Genomic DNA, 18,605 nt, shown 5'->3' with positions numbered 1-18,605 from the left:
TGTCCCTTAGTGTCCAAAGATGTGTAGGTTAGGGTGGATTGGCCGTGCTAAATTGCCCCTTAGTGTCCAAAGATGTGTAGGTTGGGGTGGATTGGCCATGCTAAATTGTCCCTTAGTGTCCAAAGATGTGTAGGTTGGGGTGGATTGGCCATGCTAAATTGTCCCTTAGTGTCCAAAGATGTGTAGGTTAGGGTGGATTGGCCATGCTAAATTGTCCCCTTGGTGTCCAAAGATGTGCAGGTTAGGGTGGATTGGCCATGCTAAATTGTCCCTTAGTGTCCAAAGATGTGTCGGTTAGGGTGGATTGGCCATGCTAAATTGTCCCTTAGTGTCCAAAGATGTGTAGGTTAGGGTGGATTGGCCATGCTAAATTGTCCCCTTGGTGTCCAAAGATGTGTAGGTTAGGATGGATTAACCCAAACAGGCGCCGGAGTGTGGTGACTAGGGGATCTTCACAGTAACTTCTTTGCAGTGTTAATGTAATCCACTTGTGACAATAATAAATAAACCTTAAACCTCTCTGTCTCTCTCCGTCTCTCTCCGTCTCTGTCTCTCTCCGTCTCACTCTCTCTGTCTCTCTCACTCTCTGTCTCTCTCTCTCTGTCTCTCTCTCTGTGTCTCTCTCTCTGTCTCTCTGTCTCTCTGTCTCTCTCTCTCTTTGTCTCTCTCACTCTCTGTCTCTCTCTCTCTGTCTCTCTCTCTCTCTCTCTATCTGTCTCTCTCCTTCTCTCTTCTTCTCTCTCTGTCCCTCTCTCTCTGTCTCTCTCTCTCTGTCTCCTCTCTGTTACTCCTGGTTAGGTGCCTTACCTGGTGTTACGGGTGAGTATCTCTCCGACACGTGTGTCTCTGTGTGTGTGTGTCCTCTCTCTCTCGCTCTCTCTCGCTCGCTCTCTCTCGCTCGCTCGCTCTCTCTCTCGCTCGCGCTCTCTCTCTCTCACTCTCTCTGGGTGCTCCAACACCAGGTATCTGTGCACTGGATGTGGTGAAGCGTGTTCGCCACTCACCTCCTCCATCCGCAGACAACGGGAAGTCCCCACCGTGGAAACTCTGTCTCCTCTTGCCTCCCACCACATCCTGCCCCGGCGATCTCTCACGCACGCTTGGGTCCCAGCAGAGATAGGTCAAGGCTACAATATAACACCAACACAACCCCAACCACCCCCGTCCCTATCTCTGTAACCTCCTCCAGCCCCCCTACACCCCCTCCCTATCTCTGTAACCTCCTCCAGCCCCCCTACACCCCCTCCCTATCTCTGTACCCTCCTCCAGCCCCCCTACACCCCCTCCCTATCTCTGTAACCTCCTCCAGCCCCCCTACACCCCCTCCCTATCTCTGTAACCTCCTCCAGCCCCCCTACACCCCCTCCCTATCTCTGTAACCTCCTCCAGCCCCCCTACACCCCCTCCCTATCTCTGTAACCTCCTCCAGCCCCCCGACACCCCCTCCCTATCTCTGTAACCTCCTCCAGTCCCCCAAAACCCCCTCCCTATCTCTGTAACCTCCACCAGCCCCCTGCACCCCCTCCCTATCTCTGTAACCTCCTCCAGCCCCATACACCCCCCTCCCTATCTCTGTAACTTCCTCCAGCCCCCTACATCCCCTCCCTATCTCTGTAACCTCCTCCAGCCCCCTACACCCCCTCCCTATCTCTGTAACCTCCTCCAGCCCCCTGCACACCCTCCCTGTCTCTATAACCTCCTCCAGCCCCCCACATCCCCTCCCTATCTCTGTAACCTCCTCCAGCCCCCTACACCCCCTTCCTGTCTCTGTAACCTCCTCCAGCCCCCTACATCCCCTCCCTATCTCTGTAACCTCCTCCAGCCCCCCGACACCCCCCTCCCTATCTCTGTAACCCCCTCCAGTCCTCTACACCCCCTCCCTATCTCTGTAACCTCCTCCAGTCCCCCAAAGCCCCCTCCCTATCTCTGTAACCTCCTCCAGCCTCCCTACACCCCCTCCCTATCTCTGTAACCTCCTCCATCCCCCTACATCCCCTCCCTATCTCTGTAACCTCCTCCATCCCCCTACACCCCCTCCCTATCTCTGTAACCTCCTCCAGCCCCCTACATCCCCTCCCTATCTCTGTAACCTCCTCCAGTCCCCTACACCCCCTCCCTATCTCTGTAACCTCCTCCAGCCCCCTACACCCCCTCCCTATCTCTGTAACCTCCTCCCGAAAAGATTTACTTGGATGCCACTGGGGACTTGATGGTTTGAGTTATAAGGAGAGGCTGGATAGACTGGGACTTTTTTCTCTGGAGCGTAGGAGGCTGAGGGGTGACCTTATCGAGGTCTATAAAATAATGAGGGGCACAGATCAGCTAGATAGTCAATATCTTTTCCCCAAAGGTAGGGGGAGTCTAAAACTAGAGGGTGTAGGTTTAAGGTGAGAGGGGAGAGATACAGAAGTGTCCAGAGGGGCAATTTTTTCACACAGAGGGTGGTGAGTGTCTGGAATGAGCTGCCAGAGGCAGTAGTAGAGGCGGGTACAATTTTGTCTTTTAAAAAGCGTTTAGACAGTTCCATGGGTACGATGGGTATAGAGGGATATGGACCAAACGCGGGCAGTTGGGACTAGCTTAGGGGTTAAAAAAAAAGGGGCGGCATGGACAAGTTGGGCCGAAGGGCCTGTTTCCATCTGTAAACCTCTCTGACTCTATGACCTGTGAAACCAAGCATGCCGAATGCCTTCTTCACCACTCTGTCCACCTGTGACTCCACTTTCAAGGAGCTATGAACCTGTACCCCTAGATCTCTTTGTTCTGTAACTCTCCCCCAACGCCCTACCATTAACTGAGTAAGTCCTGCCCTGGTTCGATCGACCAAAATGCATCACCTCGCATTTGTCTAAATTAAACTCCATCTGCCATTCGTCAGCCCACTGGCCCCAATTGATCAAGATCCCGTCGCAATCCTAAGGAAGGATGTGCTGGTCCTTCGAAAGGGTCCAGAGGAGGTTCACAAGAATGATCCCTGGAATGAAGAGCTTGTCGTATGAGGAACGGTTGAGGACTCTGGGTCTGTACTCGTTGGGAGTTTAGAAGGATGAGGGGGGGGGGGATCTTATTGAAACTTACAGGATACTGCGAGGCCTGGATAGAGTGGACGTGGAGAGGATGTTTCCACCAGTGGGAAAAACTAGAACCAGAGGGAACACAACCTCAGGCTAAAGGGACGATCCTTTAGAACAGAGATGAGGAGGAATTTCTTCAGCCAGAGAGTGGTGGATGTTGTGGAACTCTTTGCCGCAGAAGGCTGTGGAGGCCGGGTCATTGAGTGTCTTTAAGACAGAGATAGATAGGTTCTTGATTAATAAGGGGATCAGGGGTTATGGGGGGAAAAGGCAGGAGAATGGGGATGGGAAAAATATCAGCCATGATTGAATGGCGGAGCAGACTCGATGGGCCGAGTGGCCTCATTCTGCCCCAGTGTCATTGGGTCTCATGGTCTTGTGGACCTCCTCCCTCTGAACCTCGTCCCAGGGCAGTGAGGGAGGGAGCGGAGCTCGAGGGGCAGCGCCGAGTGGGGAATACGGGGAATATGCGTTCTTCGTTGTTTGACCCAATGTGTTGGGAAAGGGTGGAGGTTTTAATTAACCCACTGGGTCTTCCCGCCCTTGCCTCGGATTGCCTTGGACGTTGACAGTTCCCCTCGTCCCACCCTCTCGTACCCCGAGGAACGACGTAGCCCGGGGGGGGTGGGGTGGCGAGGCGGGGGGGGGGAGGCAAGAGAGAGAGATTGTCTTGAGCGGGGGAATGGGGGGGGGAATCACTATCCCCGTGATGTCTGAAATTCTGAGTGGGTTTGAGAGGGTCGGGGCCGAGGGGCCGTTTCCCCCCCTCCCCTCGGTGGGTGGGGGATCAAGAAAGGGACCTCCTCGCTTGGTCCTCCCAGAGCTGTCATTACACCTCCTGTCCTGGGGGTGTCGCTGCTGCCCGGTCCTCCCAGAGCTGTCATTACACCTCCTGTCCTGGGGGTGCCGCTGCTGCCCAGTCCTCCCAGAGCTGTCACTACCCCTCCAGGCCAGGGGGTGTCGCTGCTGCCCAGTCCTCCCAGAGCTGTCATTACACCTCCTGTCCTGGGGATTCGCTGCTGCTCACTCCTCCCAGAGCTGTCATTACACCTCCTGTGCAGGGGGTGTCGCTTTTGCTCAGTCCTCCCAGAGCTGTCATTCCCCCTCCAGGCCTGCGGGTGTCGCTGCTGCGCAGTCCTCCCAGAGCTGTCACTACCCCTCCAGGCCTGCGGGTGTCGCCGCTGTGCAGTCCTCCCAGAGCTGTCATTCCCCCTCCAGGCCGGCGGGTGTCGCTGTTGCTCAGTCCTCCCAGAGCTGTCACTACCCCTCCAGGCCTGTGGGTGTCACTGTTCCTCAGTCCTCCCAGAGCTGTCACTACCCCTCCAGGCCTGGGGGAGGCGCTGCTGCTCAGTCCTCCCAGTGCTGTCACTGCACCTCCAGGCCAGCGGGGGTCGCTGTTGCTCAGTCCTCCCAGAGCTGCTCAGTCCTCCCAGTGCTGTCACTACCCCTCCTGGCCTGCGGGTGTCGCTGTTGCTCAGTCCTCCCAGAGCTTCAATTATACCTCCTGTCCTGGGGGTGTCGCTGTTGTTCAGTCCTCCCAGAGCTCTAATTACACCTCCAGGCCTGGGGGAGGCGCTGCTGCTCAGTCCTCCCTGAGCTGCTCAGTCCTCCCAGAGCTGTCACTACCCCTCCAGGCCTGGGGGTGTCGCTGCTGCACCGTCCTCCCAGAGCTGTCATTCCCCCTCCAGACCGGCGGGTGTCGCTGTTGCTCAGTCCTCCCAGAGCTGCTCAGTCCTCCCAGAGCTGCTCTGTCCTCCCAGTGCTGTCACTACCCCTCCAGGCCTGGGGGAGGCGCTGTTGTTCAGTCCTCCCAGACCTGCTCAGTCCTCCCAGAGCTGTCACTACCCCTCCAGGCCGGCGGGTGTCGCTGTTGTTCAGTCCTCCCGGAGCTGCTCAGTCCTCCCAGCGCTGCTCTGTCCTCCCAGTGCTGTCACTACCCCTCCAGGCCTGGGGGAGGCGCTGTTGTTCAGTCCTCCCAGAGCTGCCCAGTCCTCCCAGAGCTGTCATTCCCCCTCCAGACCGGGGGGAGGCGCTGCTGCTCAGTCCTCCCAGCGCTGTCATTCCCCCTCCAGGCCTGGGGGTGTCGCTGTTGCTCAGTCCTCCCAGTGCTGTCATTCCCCCTCCAGGCCTGCGGGTGTCGCTGCTGTTCACTCCTCCCAGAGCTGCCCAGTCCTCCCAGAGCTGTCATTCCCCCTCCAGGCCTGCGGGTGTCGCTGTTGTTCAGTCCTCCCAGAGCTACTCAGTCCTCCCAGAACTGCTCAGTCCTCCCAGCGCTGTCATTCCCCCTCCAGGCCGGCGGGTGTCGCTGCTGCTCAGTCCTCCCAGAGCTGTCACTACCCGTCCAGGCCTGGGGGTGTCGCTGTTGCTCAGTCCTCCCAGCGCTGTCATTCCCCCTCCAGGCCGGCAGGTGTCGCTGCTGCTCAGTCCTCCCAGAGCTGTCACTACCCCTACAGGCCGGCGGGTGTCGCTGCTGCTCAGTCCTCCCAGACCTGCTCAGTCCTCCCAGCGCTGTCATTCCCCCTCCAGGCCTGCGGGTGTCGCTGTTGTTCAGTCCTCCCAGACCTGCTCAGTCCTCCCAGCGCTGTCATTCCCCCTCCAGGCCTGCGGGTGTCGCTGTTGTTCAGTCCTCCCGGAGCTGCTCAGTCCTCCCAGAGCTGTCACTACCCCTCCAGGCCTGGGGGTGTCGCTGTTGCTCAGTCCTCCCAGAGCTGTCATTCCCCCTCCAGGCCAGCGGGTGTCGCTGTTGCTCAGTCCTCCCAGAGCTGCTCAGTCCTCCCAGAGCTGTCATTCCCCCTCCAGACCGGGGGGAGGCGCTGCTGCTCAGTCCTCCCAGAGCTGTCATTCCCCCTCCAGGCCTGCGGGTGTCGCTGTTGTTCAGTCCTCCCGGAGCTGCTCAGTCCTCCCAGTGCTGTCACTACCCCTCCAGGCCTGGGGGTGTCGCTGTTGCTCAGTCCTCCCAGAGCTGTCATTCCCCCTCCAGGCCAGCGGGTGTCGCTGTTGCTCAGTCCTCCCAGAGCTGCTCAGTCCTCCCAGAGCTGTCATTCCCCCTCCAGGCCTGGGGGTGTCGCTGTTGCTCAGTCCTCCCAGCGCTGTCATTCCCCCTCCAGGCCTGGGGGTGTCGCTGTTGTTCAGTCCTCCCAGAGCTGCACAGTCCTCCCAGCGCTGTCATTCCCCCTCCAGGCCGGCGGGTGTCGCTGCTGTTCAGTCCTCCCAGAGGTGCCCAAGTCCTCCCAGAGCTGTCATTCCCCCTCCAGACCGGCGGGGGTCGCTGCTGCTCAGTCCTCCCAGCGCTGTCATTCCCCCTCCAGGCCTGCGGGTGTCGCTGTTGTTCAGTCCTCCCGGAGCTGCTCAGTCCTCCCAGAGCTGCCCAGTCCTCCCAGCGCTGTCATTCCCCCTCCAGACCGGGGGGAGGCGCTGCTGCTCAGTCCTCCCAGCGCTGTCATTCCCCCTCCAGGCCGGCGGGTGTCGCTGCTGTTCAGTCCTCCCAGCGCTGTCATTCCCCCTCCAGGCCGGCGGGTGTCGCTGTTTGCGGGTCCCCGGGAGTCCCGGGACTTTGCAGCCAGCTGTTTGCACCGCGGGGAAGGGGAGTTGCAAAGAGGAGGAGGAGGAGGGGGGGACGGGGCGGGATCAGCTCTCTGGAAGGGGAGGCTTGTTTATTTTGCACCATGCCGCTCAACAAGCTGTGGCTGAGGGGCGCCTACGCCGGCAGCGGGGTCCTGCTCGGCCTTTCGGCCTTCCTCTGCTGGACCATCGCCTTCCGACAGCCGGCAACCGCCGCCTTCGGGGGCCTCTCGGGTGAGTCGATGCAGGGCCGCACCGGTGCGGGGGGCACTAATGCAGCGGGGCCCACCTCTGCCCCCATGCACGGGAGGGGGCACCCATGCAGCGCGATGCATTGGTTAATGATGCGCAGATGGTTCCGAAGCCAGTGGCGTTCAGTGAGAGGGGGCAGTGCAGACCCAGATGGGGCCCCGGGCACCAATGCAGCCCGGGCCACCCCTGGGCCCATGCATGGGAGGGGGCACCCATGCAAAGCGATGCATTGGCTAATAAAGCATAAATGTCCTGGGAGCCAGCCGCAGTCACTGGCAGGGGGTAGTGCAGACCAAACTGATCTCGCGGGCACTAATGCAACAGGATCCACCCCTGGGCCCATGCATGGGTGGGGGCACCCATGCATCGTTATGCACTGGCTAATACAACATAGATGACCGGGAAGCCAGCCACACACATGGGTAGGGGCTAATGCAGACCAAACTGACGTCCTGGGCACTAATGCAGCCCGGGCCACCCGTGGGCCCATGCATGGGTGGGGGCACCCATGCAGCATTATGCATTGGCTAACGATGCACAGATGATATAGAAGGCAGTGGTGATCACGACGAGGGGGCAGTGCAGACCAAACTGGTGCCAAGGGCACAAATGCAGCAACATCCATCACTGGGCCCATGCATGGGTGGGAGTACCCATGCTAGGTTATGCATTGGCTAATAATGCACAGATGGTACAGAGGCTAGTGGTGATCACGAGTGGGGGGGGTAATGCAGACCAAACGGGTGTCGCGGACACTAATGCAGCCTGGCTCATCCCTGGCTCCATGCACTAGACGCAGCCGCCATGCACTGTGATGCATTTGGGAAATGCGTTGTGGGCAGCATGGGAGCGCCGCACTGTGGGAGGGTCGGTGCTGAGGGAGCGCCGCACTGTGGGAGGGTCGGTGCTGAGGGAGCGCCGCACTGTGGGAGGGTCGGTGCTGAGGGAGCGCCGCACTGTGGGAGGGTCGGTGCTGAGGGAGCGCCGCACTGTGGGAGGGTCGGTGCTGAGGGAGCGCCGCACTGTGGGAGGGTCGGTGCTGAGGGAGCGCCGCACTGTGGGAGGGTCGGTGCTGAGGGAGCGCCGCACTGTGGGAGGGTCGGTGCTGAGGGAGCGCCGCACTGTGGGAGGGTCGGTGCTGAGGGAGCGCCGCACTGTGGGAGGGTCAGTGCTGAGGGAGCGCCGCACTGTGGGAGGGTCGCTGCTGAGGGAGCGCCGCACTGTGGGAGGGTCAGTGCTGAGGGAGCGCCGCACTGTGGGAGGGTCAGTGCTGAGGGAGCGCCGCACTGTGGGAGGGTCAGTGCTGAGGGAGCGCCGCACTGTGGGAGGGTCAGTGCTGAGGGAGCGCCGCACTGTGGGAGGGTCAGTGCTGAGGGAGCGCCGCACTGTGGGAGGGTCAGTGCTGAGGGAGCGCCGCACTGTGGGAGGGTCAGTGCTGAGGGAGCGCCGCACTGTGGGAGGGTCAGTGCTGAGGGAGCGCCGCACTGTGGGAGGGTCGGTGAGCTGTAGTGACTCAGCGGTAACACAGAGTTTTAGTCGAGTCACTGTTGTGAGAAAGGTTCTGTTCCCCTTTTTATATTAACTCATCAAGATAATCTCGGTCAAGACCTGGTTTGCGATGTGTTGACTCAGGGAAAATGAGTTGGTCTCCCTATCCCTCGGTTAGACCCACACTCGGGGCACCGTGCACAGTTCCAGTCTCCCTATCCCTCGGTTAGACCCACACTCGGAGCACCGTGCACAGTTCCCGTCTCCCTATCCCTCGGTTAGACCCACACTCGGAGCACCGTGCACAGTTCCGGTCTCCCTATCCCTCGGTTAGACCCACACTCGGAGCACCGTGCACAGTTCCCATCTCCCTATCCCTCGGTTAGACCCACACTCGGAGCACAGTGCACAGTTCCGGTCTCCCTATCCCCTCGGTTAGACCCACACTCCGAGCACCGTGCACAGTTCCCGTCTCCCTATCCCTCAGTTAGACCCACACTCGGAGCACCGTGCACAGTTCCAGTCTCCCTATCCCTCGGTTAGACCCACACTCGGAGCACCGTGCACAGTTCCAGTCTCCCTATCCCTCGGTTAGACCCACACTCGGAGCACCGTGCACAGTTTCAGTCTCCCTATCCCTCGGTTAGACCCACACTCGGAGCACCGTGCACAGTTCCAGTCTCCCTATCCCTCGGTTAGACCCACACTCGGAGCACCGTGCACAGTTTCAGTCTCCCTATCCCTCGGTTAGACCCACACTCGGAGCACCGTGCACAGTTCCCGTCTCCCTATCCCTCGGTTAGACCCACACTCGGAGCACCGTGCACAGTTCCAGTCTCTCTAGCCCTCGGTTAGACCCACACTCCGAGCACCGTGCACAGTTCCCGTCTCCCTATCCCTCAGTTAGACCCACACTCGGAGCACCGTGCACAGTTCCCGTCTCCCTATCCCTCGGTTAGACCCACACTCGGAGCACCGTGCACAGTTCCAGTCTCCCTATCCCTCGGTTAGACCCACACTCGGAGCACCGTGCACAGTTCCAGTCTCCCTATCCCTCGGTTAGACCCACACTCGGAGCACCGTGCACAGTTCCCGTCTCCGTATCCCTCGGTTAGACCCACACTCGGAGCACCGTGCACAGTTCCGGTCTCCCTATCCCTCGGTTAGACCCACACTGGGAGCACCGTGCACAGTTCCGGTCTCCCTATCCCTCGGTTAGATCCACATTCGGAGCACCGTGCACAGTTCCAGTCTCCCTATCCCTCGGTTAGACCCACACTGGGAGCACCGTGCACAGTTCCGGTCTCCCTATCCCTCGGTTAGACCCACACTGGGAGCACCGTGCACAGTTCCGGTCTCCCTATCCCTCGATTAGACAGATAGGGAGTGGAGGGGGCTGGAGGAGGTTACAGAGATAGGGAGGGGTGTAGGGGGGCTGGAGGAGGTTACAGAGACAGGGAGGGGATGTAGGGGGACTGGAGGAGGTTACAGAGACAGGGAGGGGATGTAGGGGGACTGGAGGAGGTTACAGAGACAGGGAGGGGGTGTAGGGGGCTGGAGGAGGTTACAGAGATGGGGAGGGGGTGTAGGGGGACTGGAGGAGGTTACAGAGATAGGGAGGGGGTGTAGGGGGCTGTAGGAGGTTACAGAGATAGGGAGGGGGTATAGGGGGCTGGAGGAGGTTACAGAGATGGGGAGGGGGGTGTAGGGGGACTGGAGGAAGTTACAGAGATCGGGAGGGGGTGTAGGGGACTGGAGGAGGTTACAGAGACAGAGAGGGGGTGTAGGGGGCTGGAGGAGGTTACAGAGATAGGGAGGGGATGTAGGGGGGCTGGAGGAGGTTACAGAGATAGGGAGGAAGTGTAGGGGGCTGGAGGGGGTTACAGAGATAGGGAGGGGTGTAGGGGCTGGAGGAAGGTACAGAGATAGGGAGGGGGTGTAGGGGACTGGAGGGGGTTACAGAGATAGGGAGGGGGTGTAGGGGGGCTGGAGGAGGTTACAGAGATCGGGAGGGGGTGTAGGGGGCTGGAGGAGGTTACAGAGATAGGGAGGGAGTGTAGGGGGCTGGAGGTGGTGACAGAGATAGGGAGGGGGTGTAGGGGGCTGGAGGAGGTTACAGAGATAGGGAGGGGGTGTAGGGGGGCTGGAGGAGGTTACAGAGATAGGGAGGGGGTGTAGGGGGCTGGAGGAGGTTACAGAGATAGGGAGGGGGTGGAGGGGGGCTGGAGGAGGTTACAGAGATAGGGAGGGGGTGTAGGGGGGCTGGAGGAGGTTACGGAGATAGGGAGGGGGTGTAGGGGGGCTGGAGGAGGTTACAGAGATAGGGAGGGGGTGTAGGGGGGCCGGAGGGGGTTACAGAGATAGGGAGGGGGTGTAGGGGGGCTGGAGGAGGTTACGGAGATAGGGAGGGGGTGTAGGGGGGCTGGAGGAGGTTACAGAGATAGGGAGGGGGTGTAGGGGGGCTGGAGGAGGTTACAGAGATAGGGAGGGGGTGTAGGAGGCTGGAGGAGGTTACAGAGATAGGGAGGGGGTGTAGGGGGCTGGAGGAGGTTACAGAGATAGGGAGGGGGGTTTAGGGGGGCTGGAGGAGGTTACAGAGATAGGGAGGGGGGTTTAGGGGGGCTGGAGGAGGTTACAGAGATAGGGAGTGGGTGTAGGGGGTTGGAGGAGGTTACAGAGATAGGGAGGGGGTGTAGGGGGACTGGAGGAGGTTACAGAGATAGGGAGGGGGTGTAGGGGGGCTGGAGGAGGTTACAGAGATAGGGAGGGGGTGTAGGGGGCTGGAGGAGGTTACAGAGATAGGGAGGGGGTGTAGGGGGGCTGGAGGAGGTTACAGAGATAGGGAGGGCTCGCAAGTTCTGTGGAGAACAAGTTTTGCTGACTCAGAGCAGCTGGGAACTGAGTCATGGTCAGCAGAGATGAGGGAAGTCTGAACATGAGGCAGACACGGGACCACAACACGTGGAGAGAGAGAGTGAGCTGTCCGAGAAAGTTTAGCACTTCCCCAAGAGACAGTTTCTGGGATCTCCCTCCCACAGTGCGGCGCTCCCTCAGCACTGACCCTCCCACAGTGCGGAGCTCCCTCAGCACTGACCCTCCCACACAGTGCGGCGCTCCCTCAGCACTGACCCTCCCCACAGTGCGGCGCTCCCTCAGCACTGACCCTCCCACAGTGCGGCGCTCCCTCAGCACTGACCCTCCCACAGTGCGGCGCTCCCTCAGCACTGACCCTCCCACACAGTGCGACGCTCCCTCAGCACTGACCCTCCCACAGTGCGGCGCTCCCTCAGCACTGACCCTCCCACACAGTGCGGCGCTCCGTCAGCACTGACCCTCCCACACAGTGCGGCGCTCCCTCAGCACTGACCCTCCCACAGTGCGGCGCTCCCTCAGCACTGACCCTCCCACAGTGCGGCGCTCCCTCATCACTGACCCTCCCACAGTGCGGAGCTCCCTCAGCACTGACCCTCCCACAGTGCGGCGCTCCCTGAGCACTGACCCTCCCACAGTGCGGCGCTCCCTCAGCACTGACCCTCCCACAGTGCGGCGCGCCCTCAGCACTGACCCTCCCCACAGTGCGGCGCTCCCTCAGCACCGACCCTCCCACAGTGCGGCGCTCCCTCAGCACCGACCCTCCCACAGTGCGGCACTCCCTCAGCACTGACCCTCCCACAGTGCGGCGCTCCCTCAGCACTGACCCTCCCACAGTGCGGCACTCCCTCAGCACCGACCCTCCCACAGTGCGGTGCTCCCTCAGCACCGACCCTCCCACAGTGCGGTGCTCCCTCAGCACTGACCCTCCCACAGTGCGGCGCTCCCTCAGCACTGACCCTCCCACAGTGCGGCGCTCCCTCAGCACCGACCCTCCCACAGTGCGGCGCTCCCTCAGCACCGACCCTCCCACAGTGCGGCGCTCCCTCAGCACCGACCCTCCCACAGTGCGGCGCTCCCTCAGCACTGACCCTCCCACAGTGCGGCGCTCCCTCAGCACCGACCCTCCCACAGTGCGGCGCTCCCTCAGCACTGACCCTCCCACAGTGCGGGCGCTCCCTCAGCACTGACCCTCCCACAGTGCGGCGCTCCCTCAGCACCGACCCTCCCACAGTGCGGCGCTCCCTCAGCACTGACCCTCCCACAGTGCGGCGCTCCCTCAGCACTGACCCTCCCACAGTGCGGCGCTCCCTCAGCACTGACCCTCCCACAGTGCGGCGCTCCCTCAACACCGACCCTCCCCACAGTGCGGCGCTCCCTCAGCACTGACCCTCCCACAGTGCGGCGCTCCCTCAGCACTGACCCTCCCACAGTGCGGCGCTCCCTCAGCACTGACCCTCCCACAGTGCGGCGCTCCCTCAGCACTGACCCTCCCACAGTGCGGCGCTCCCTCAGCACCGACCCTCCCCACAGTGCGGCGCTCCCTCAGCACTGACCCTCCCACAGTGCGGCACTCCCTCAGCAATGACCCTCCCACAGTGCGGCGCTCCCTCAGCACCGACCCTCCCCACAGTGCGGCGCTCCCTCAGCACTGACCCTCCCACAGTGCGGCACTCCCTCAGCAATGACCCTCCCACAGTGCGGCGCTCCCTCGGCACTGACCCTCCCACAGTGCGGCGCTCCCTCAGCACTGACCCTCCCACAGTGCGGCGCTCCCTCGGCACTGACCGTCTCCAATCAGTCCTCTGGGATCGGACTGTGCTGTCCCCTGTTGGGGGGAGAGTGGGATTGGTCGGGAGGGTTGGAGGGGCAGTTTTATATTATTTTCCAATATGTGCCTTTCAATAATTAAGGCAACTAAATTGTAAATTAATGTCTCTCTCTCTCTGTGTCGCTCCCTCTCTCTCTCTGTGTCGCTCCCTCTCTCTCACTCTGTGTCGCTCCCTCTCTCTCACTCTGTGTCGCTCCCTCTCTCTCTCTGTGTCGCTCCCTCTCTCTCTCTGTGTCGCTCCCTCTCTCTCTCTGTGTCGCTCCCTCTCTCTCTCTGTGTCGCTCCCTCTCTCTCTCTGTGTCGCTCCCTCTCTCTCTCTGTGTCGCTCCCTCTCTCTCTCTGTGTCGCTCCCTCTCTCTCTCTGTGTCGCTCCCTCTCTCTCTCTGTGTCGCTCCCTCTCTCTCTCTGTGTCGCTCCCTCTCTCTCTCTGTGTCGCTCCCTCTCTCTCTCTGTGTCGCTCCCTCTCTCTCTCTGTGTCGCTCCCTCTCTCTCTCTGTGTCGCTCCCTCTCTCTCTCTGTGTCGCTCCCTCTCTCTCTCTGTGTCGCTCCCTCTCTCTCTCTGTGTCGCTCCCTCTCTCTCTCTGTGTCGCTCCCTCTCTCTCTCTGTGTCGCTCCCTCTCTCTCTCTGTGTCGCTCCCTCTCTCTCTCTGTGTCGCTCCCTCTCTCTCTCTGTGTCGCTCCCTCTCTCTCTCTGTGTCGCTCCCTCTCTCTCTCTGTGTCGCTCCCTCTCTCTCTCTGTGTCGCTCCCTCTCTCTCTCTGTGTCGCTCCCTCTCTCTCTCTGTGTCGCTCCCTCTCTCTCTCTGTGTCGCTCCCTCTCTCTCTCTGTGTCGCTCCCTCTCTCTCTCTGTGTCGCTCCCTCTCTCTCTCTGTGTCGCTCCCTCTCTCTCTCTGTGTCGCTCCCTCTCTCTCTCTGTGTCGCTCCCTCTCTCTCTGTGTCGCTCCCTCTCTCTCTCTGTGTCGCTCCCTCTCTCTCTCTGTGTCGCTCCCTCTCTCTCTCTGTGTCGCTCCCTCTCTCTCTCTGTGTCGCTCCCTCTCTCTCTCTGTGTCGCTCCCTCTCTCTCTCTGTGTCGCTCCCTCTCTCTCTCTGTGTCGCTCCCTCTCTCTCTCTGTGTCGCTCCCTCTCTCTCTCTGTGTCGCTCCCTCTCTCTCTCTGTGTCGCTCCCTCTCTCTCTCTGTGTCGCTCCCTCTCTCTCTCTGTGTCGCTCCCTCTCTCTCTCTGTGTCGCTCCCTCTCTCTCTCTGTGTCGCTCCCTCTCTCTCTCTGTGTCGCTCCCTCTCTCTCTCTGTGTCGCTCCCTCTCTCTCTCTGTGTCGCTCCCTCTCTCTCTCTGTGTCGCTCCCTCTCTCTCTCTGTGTCGCTCCCTCTCTCTCTCTGTGTCGCTCCCTCTCTCTCTCTGTGTCGCTCCCTCTCTCTCTCTGTGTCGCTCCCTCTCTCTCTCTGTGTCGCTCCCTCTCTCTCTCTGTGTCGCTCCCTCTCTCTCTCTGTGTCGCTCCCTCTCTCTCTCTGTGTCGCTCCCTCTCTCTCTCTGTGTCGCTCCCTCTCTCTCTCTGTGTCGCTCCCTCTCTCTCTCTGTGTCGCTCCCTCTCTCTCTCTGTGTCGCTCCCTCTCTCTCTCTGTGTCGCTCCCTCTCTCTCTCTGTGTCGCTCCCTCTCTCTCTCTGTGTCGCTCCCTCTCTCTCTCTGTGTCGCTCCCTCTCTCTCTCTGTGTCGCTCCCTCTCTCTCTCTGTGTCGCTCCCTCTCTCTCTCTGTGTCGCTCCCTCTCTCTCTCTGTGTCGCTCCCTCTCTCTCTCTGTGTCGCTCCCTCTCTCTCTCTGTGTCGCTCCCTCTCTCTCTCTGTGTCGCTCCCTCTCTCTCTCTGTGTCGCTCCCTCTCTCTCTCTGTGTCGCTCCCTCTCTCTCTCTGTGTCGCTCCCTCTCTCTCTCTCTGTGTCGCTCCCTCTCTCTCTGTGTGTCGCTCCCTCTCTCTCTCTGCCTCGCTCCCTCTCCCTCTGCCTCGCTCCCCCTCTCCCTGGGTTTACAGGAGTCCTGGCGTTTTGGTGTCTGATCACACACGTTATGTACGGCCAGGATTACTGGCGAACCTGGTTGAAGGGGCTGCGGTTTTTTCTCTACGCCGGAGTGGGTTTCACACTCGTAGCGACAGCAGCGCTGATCACTTTCCTGACACTCGCCATCGGACAGAAGCAGAGTGAGTATTCCAGCCTCACGGAGAGTGTGTGAGAGAGACAGAGATAGTGTGTGAGAGAGACAGAGAGAGAGAGTGTGTGAGAGAGACAGAGAGAGAGAGAGTGTGTGAGAGAGAGTGTGTGAGAGAGACAGAGAGAGTGTGTGAGAGAGACAGAGAGAGAGAGTGTGTGAGAGAGACAGAGAGTGTGTGTGTGAGAAAGACAGAGAGAGAGTGTGTGAGAGAGACAGAGAGAGAGAGTGTGTGAGAGAGACAGAGAGAGAGAGTGTGTGAGAGAGACAGAGAGAGAGAGTGTGTGAGAGAGACAGAGAGAGAGTGTGAGAGAGACAGAGAGAGAGAGTGTGTGAGAGAGACAGAGAGAGAGAGTGTGAGAGAGACAGAGAGAGAGAGTGTGAGAGAGACAGAGAGAGAGAGTGTGTGAGAGAGACAGAGAAGAGTCTGTGAGAGAGACAGAGAGAGAGAGAGACAGAGAGTGTGAGAGAGAGACAGAGAGAGTGTGAGAGAGAGACAGAGAGAGTGTGAGAGAGAGACAGAGAGAAGTGTGAGAGAGACAGAGAGAGTGTGAGAGAGAGACAGAGAGGTGTGAGAGAGACAGAGAGAGTGTGAGAGAGACAGAGAGTGTGTGAGAGAGACAGAGAGTGTGTGAGAGAGACAGAGAGTGTGTGAGAGAGACAGAGAGTGTGTGAGAGAGACAGAGAGTGTGTGAGAGAGACAGAGAGTGTGTGAGAGAGACAGAGAGTGTGTGAGAGAGACAGAGAGTGTGTGAGAGAGACAGAGAGTGTGTGAGAGAGACAGAGAGTGTGTGAGAGAGACAGAGAGTGTGTGAGAGAGACAGAGAGTGTGTGAGAGAGACAGAGAGTGTGTGAGAGAGACAGAGAGTGTGTGAGAGAGACAGAGAGTGTGTGAGAGAGACAGAGAGTGTGTGAGAGAGACAGAGAGTGTGTGAGAGAGACAGAGAGTGTGTGAGAGAGACAGAGAGTGTGTGAGAGAGACAGAGAGTGTGTGAGAGAGACAGAGAGTGTGTGAGAGAGACAGAGAGTGTGTGAGAGAGACAGAGAGTGTGTGAGAGAGACAGAGAGTGTGTGAGAGAGACAGAGAGTGTGTGAGAGAGACAGAGAGTGTGTGAGAGAGACAGAGAGTGTGTGAGAGAGACAGAGAGTGTGTGAGAGAGACAGAGAGTGTGTGAGAGAGACAGAGAGTGTGTGAGAGAGACAGAGAGTGTGTGAGAGAGACAGAGAGTGTGTGAGAGAGACAGAGAGTGTGTGAGAGAGACAGAGAGTGTGTGAGAGAGACAGAGAGTGTGTGAGAGAGACAGAGAGTGTGTGAGAGAGACAGAGAGTGTGTGAGAGAGACAGAGAGTGTGTGAGAGAGACAGAGAGTGTGTGAGAGAGACAGAGAGTGTGTGAGAGAGACAGAGTGTGTGAGAGAGACAGAGAGTGTGTGAGAGAGACAGAGAGAGAGAGTGTGAGAGAGAGACAGAGAGAGAGAGTGTGTGAGAGAGACAGAGAGAGAGAGTGTGTGAGAGAGACAGAGAGAGAGAGTGTGTGAGAGAACGACAGAGAGGAGAGGTGTGGTGAGAGAGACAGAGAGAGAGAGTGTGTGAGAGACAGAGAGAGAGAGTGTGTGAGAGAGACAGAGAGAGAGAGTGTGTGAGAGAGACAGAGAGAGAGAGTGTAAGACAGAGAGAGAGTGTGTGAGAGAGACAGAGAGAGAGTGTGTGAGAGAGACAGAGAGAGAGAGTGTGTGAGAGAGACAGAGAGAGAGAGTGTGTGAGAGAGACAGAGAGAGAGAGTGTGTGAGAGAGACAGAGAGAGAGAGTGTGTGAGAGACAGAGAGAGAGAGTGTGTGAGAGAGACAGAGAGAGAGAGTGTGTGAGAGAGACAGAGAGAGAGTGTGTGAGAGAGACAGAGAGAGAGAGTGTGTGAGAGAGACAGAGAGAGAGAGTGTGTGAGAGAGACAGAGAGAGAGAGTGTGTGAGAGAGACAGAGAGAGAGAGTGTGTGAGAGAGACAGAGAGAGAGAGTGTGTGAGAGAGACAGAGAGAGAGAGGTGTGAGAGAGACAGAGAGAGAGAGTGTGTGAGAGAGACAGAGAGAGAGTGTGTGAGAGAGACAGAGAGAGAGAGTGTGTGAGAGAGACAGAGAGAGAGAGTGTGTGAGAGAGACAGAGAGAGAGAGTGTGTGAGAGAGACAGAGAGAGAGAGTGTGTGAGAGAGACAGAGAGAGAGAGTGTGTGAGAGAGACAGAGAGGAGAGAGTGTGTGAGAGAGACAGAGAGAGAGAGTGTGTGAGAGAGACAGAGAGAGAGAGTGTGTGAGAGAGACAGAGAGAGAGAGTGTGTGAGAGAGACAGAGAGAGAGAGTGTGTGAGAGAGACAGAGGGAGGGAGTGTGTGAGAGAGACAGAGAGAGGGAGTGTGTGTGTGAGAGAGAGACAGAGAGAGGGAGTGTGTGTGTGTGAGAGAGACAGAGGGAGGGAGAGTGTGTGTGAGAGAGACAGAGAGAGGGAGAGTGTGTGTGAGAGAGACAGAGAGAGAGAGAGTGTGTGTGAGAGAGAGAGGGAGAGACAAAGCATACCGTTGATAGAGTCCAGAGGGGAGAGGGTGCAGAATGTAGTGTTTCAGTCACAGCTCGGTCACCAACAACCTGTCCTGGTCCCCCCACGCCGACACTATACTTAAGAAAGCCCCACCAACGCCTCTACTTTCTCAGGAGACTAAGGAAATTCGGCATGTCCGCTACGACTCTCACCAACTTTTACAGACACCCCATAGAAAGCATCCTTCCCGGATAGGGGTCGGGTGTTAGCGTGGATTGGGGATTGGCTATCCAACAGGAAGCAGAGAGTTGGAATAAATGGGCGCTTTTCTGGTTGGCGGATGGTGACGAGTGGCGTGCCGCAGGGATCGGTACTGGGGCCTCAACTGTTTACCATTTATATAGACGATCTGGAGGAGGGGACGGAGTGTAGGGTAACGAAGTTTGCAGACGACACAAAGATGAGTGGGAAAGTGAATCATGTGGAGGGCGTAGAAGGTCTGCAGAGAGATTTGGACAGGCTGAGTGAGTGGGCGAGGATATGGCAAATGGAGTATAACGTTGACAAATGCGAGGTTATTCACTTTGGAGGAAATAAGAGCAAATTGGATTATTATCTAAATGGAAAGAGATTACAACATGCTGCTGTGCAGAGGGACCTGGGGGTCCTTGTGCATGAGACGCAAAAACCCAGTCTGCAGGTACAACAGGTGATCAAGAAGGCAAATGGGATGTTGGCCTATATCGCAAGGGGGATAGAATATAAAAGCAGAGACGTCTTGCTGCATCTGTACAGCGCATTGGTGAGGCCG

At 58.9% G+C, this 18,605-nt stretch overlaps 1 protein-coding gene across 1 annotated transcript in view; it reads left to right on the top strand.

Annotated features, from left to right (window-relative positions):
* The first annotated feature begins 6,701 nt into the window (after nt 1–6,701).
* LOC144490682 (heme transporter hrg1-A-like) overlaps nt 6,702–18,605 on the top strand; it is a 13,710-nt gene continuing 1,806 nt past the window's right edge. Inside the window, exons 1-2 of the mRNA XM_078208382.1 lie at nt 6,702–6,869; nt 15,097–15,264. Of these exons, the coding sequence (XP_078064508.1) occupies nt 6,740–6,869; nt 15,097–15,264 (298 nt within the window). The 5' untranslated portion in view covers nt 6,702–6,739. The remainder of the gene's footprint in view (nt 6,870–15,096; nt 15,265–18,605) is intronic.

The sequence above is a fragment of the Mustelus asterias genome, unplaced genomic scaffold (assembly GCF_964213995.1).
Source record: "Mustelus asterias unplaced genomic scaffold, sMusAst1.hap1.1 HAP1_SCAFFOLD_3600, whole genome shotgun sequence".
Taxonomy (NCBI): domain Eukaryota; kingdom Metazoa; phylum Chordata; class Chondrichthyes; order Carcharhiniformes; family Triakidae; genus Mustelus; species Mustelus asterias.
The sequence above is the reverse complement of the archived record's forward strand: the minus strand, read 5'-3'. Positions and strand labels throughout refer to the sequence as shown.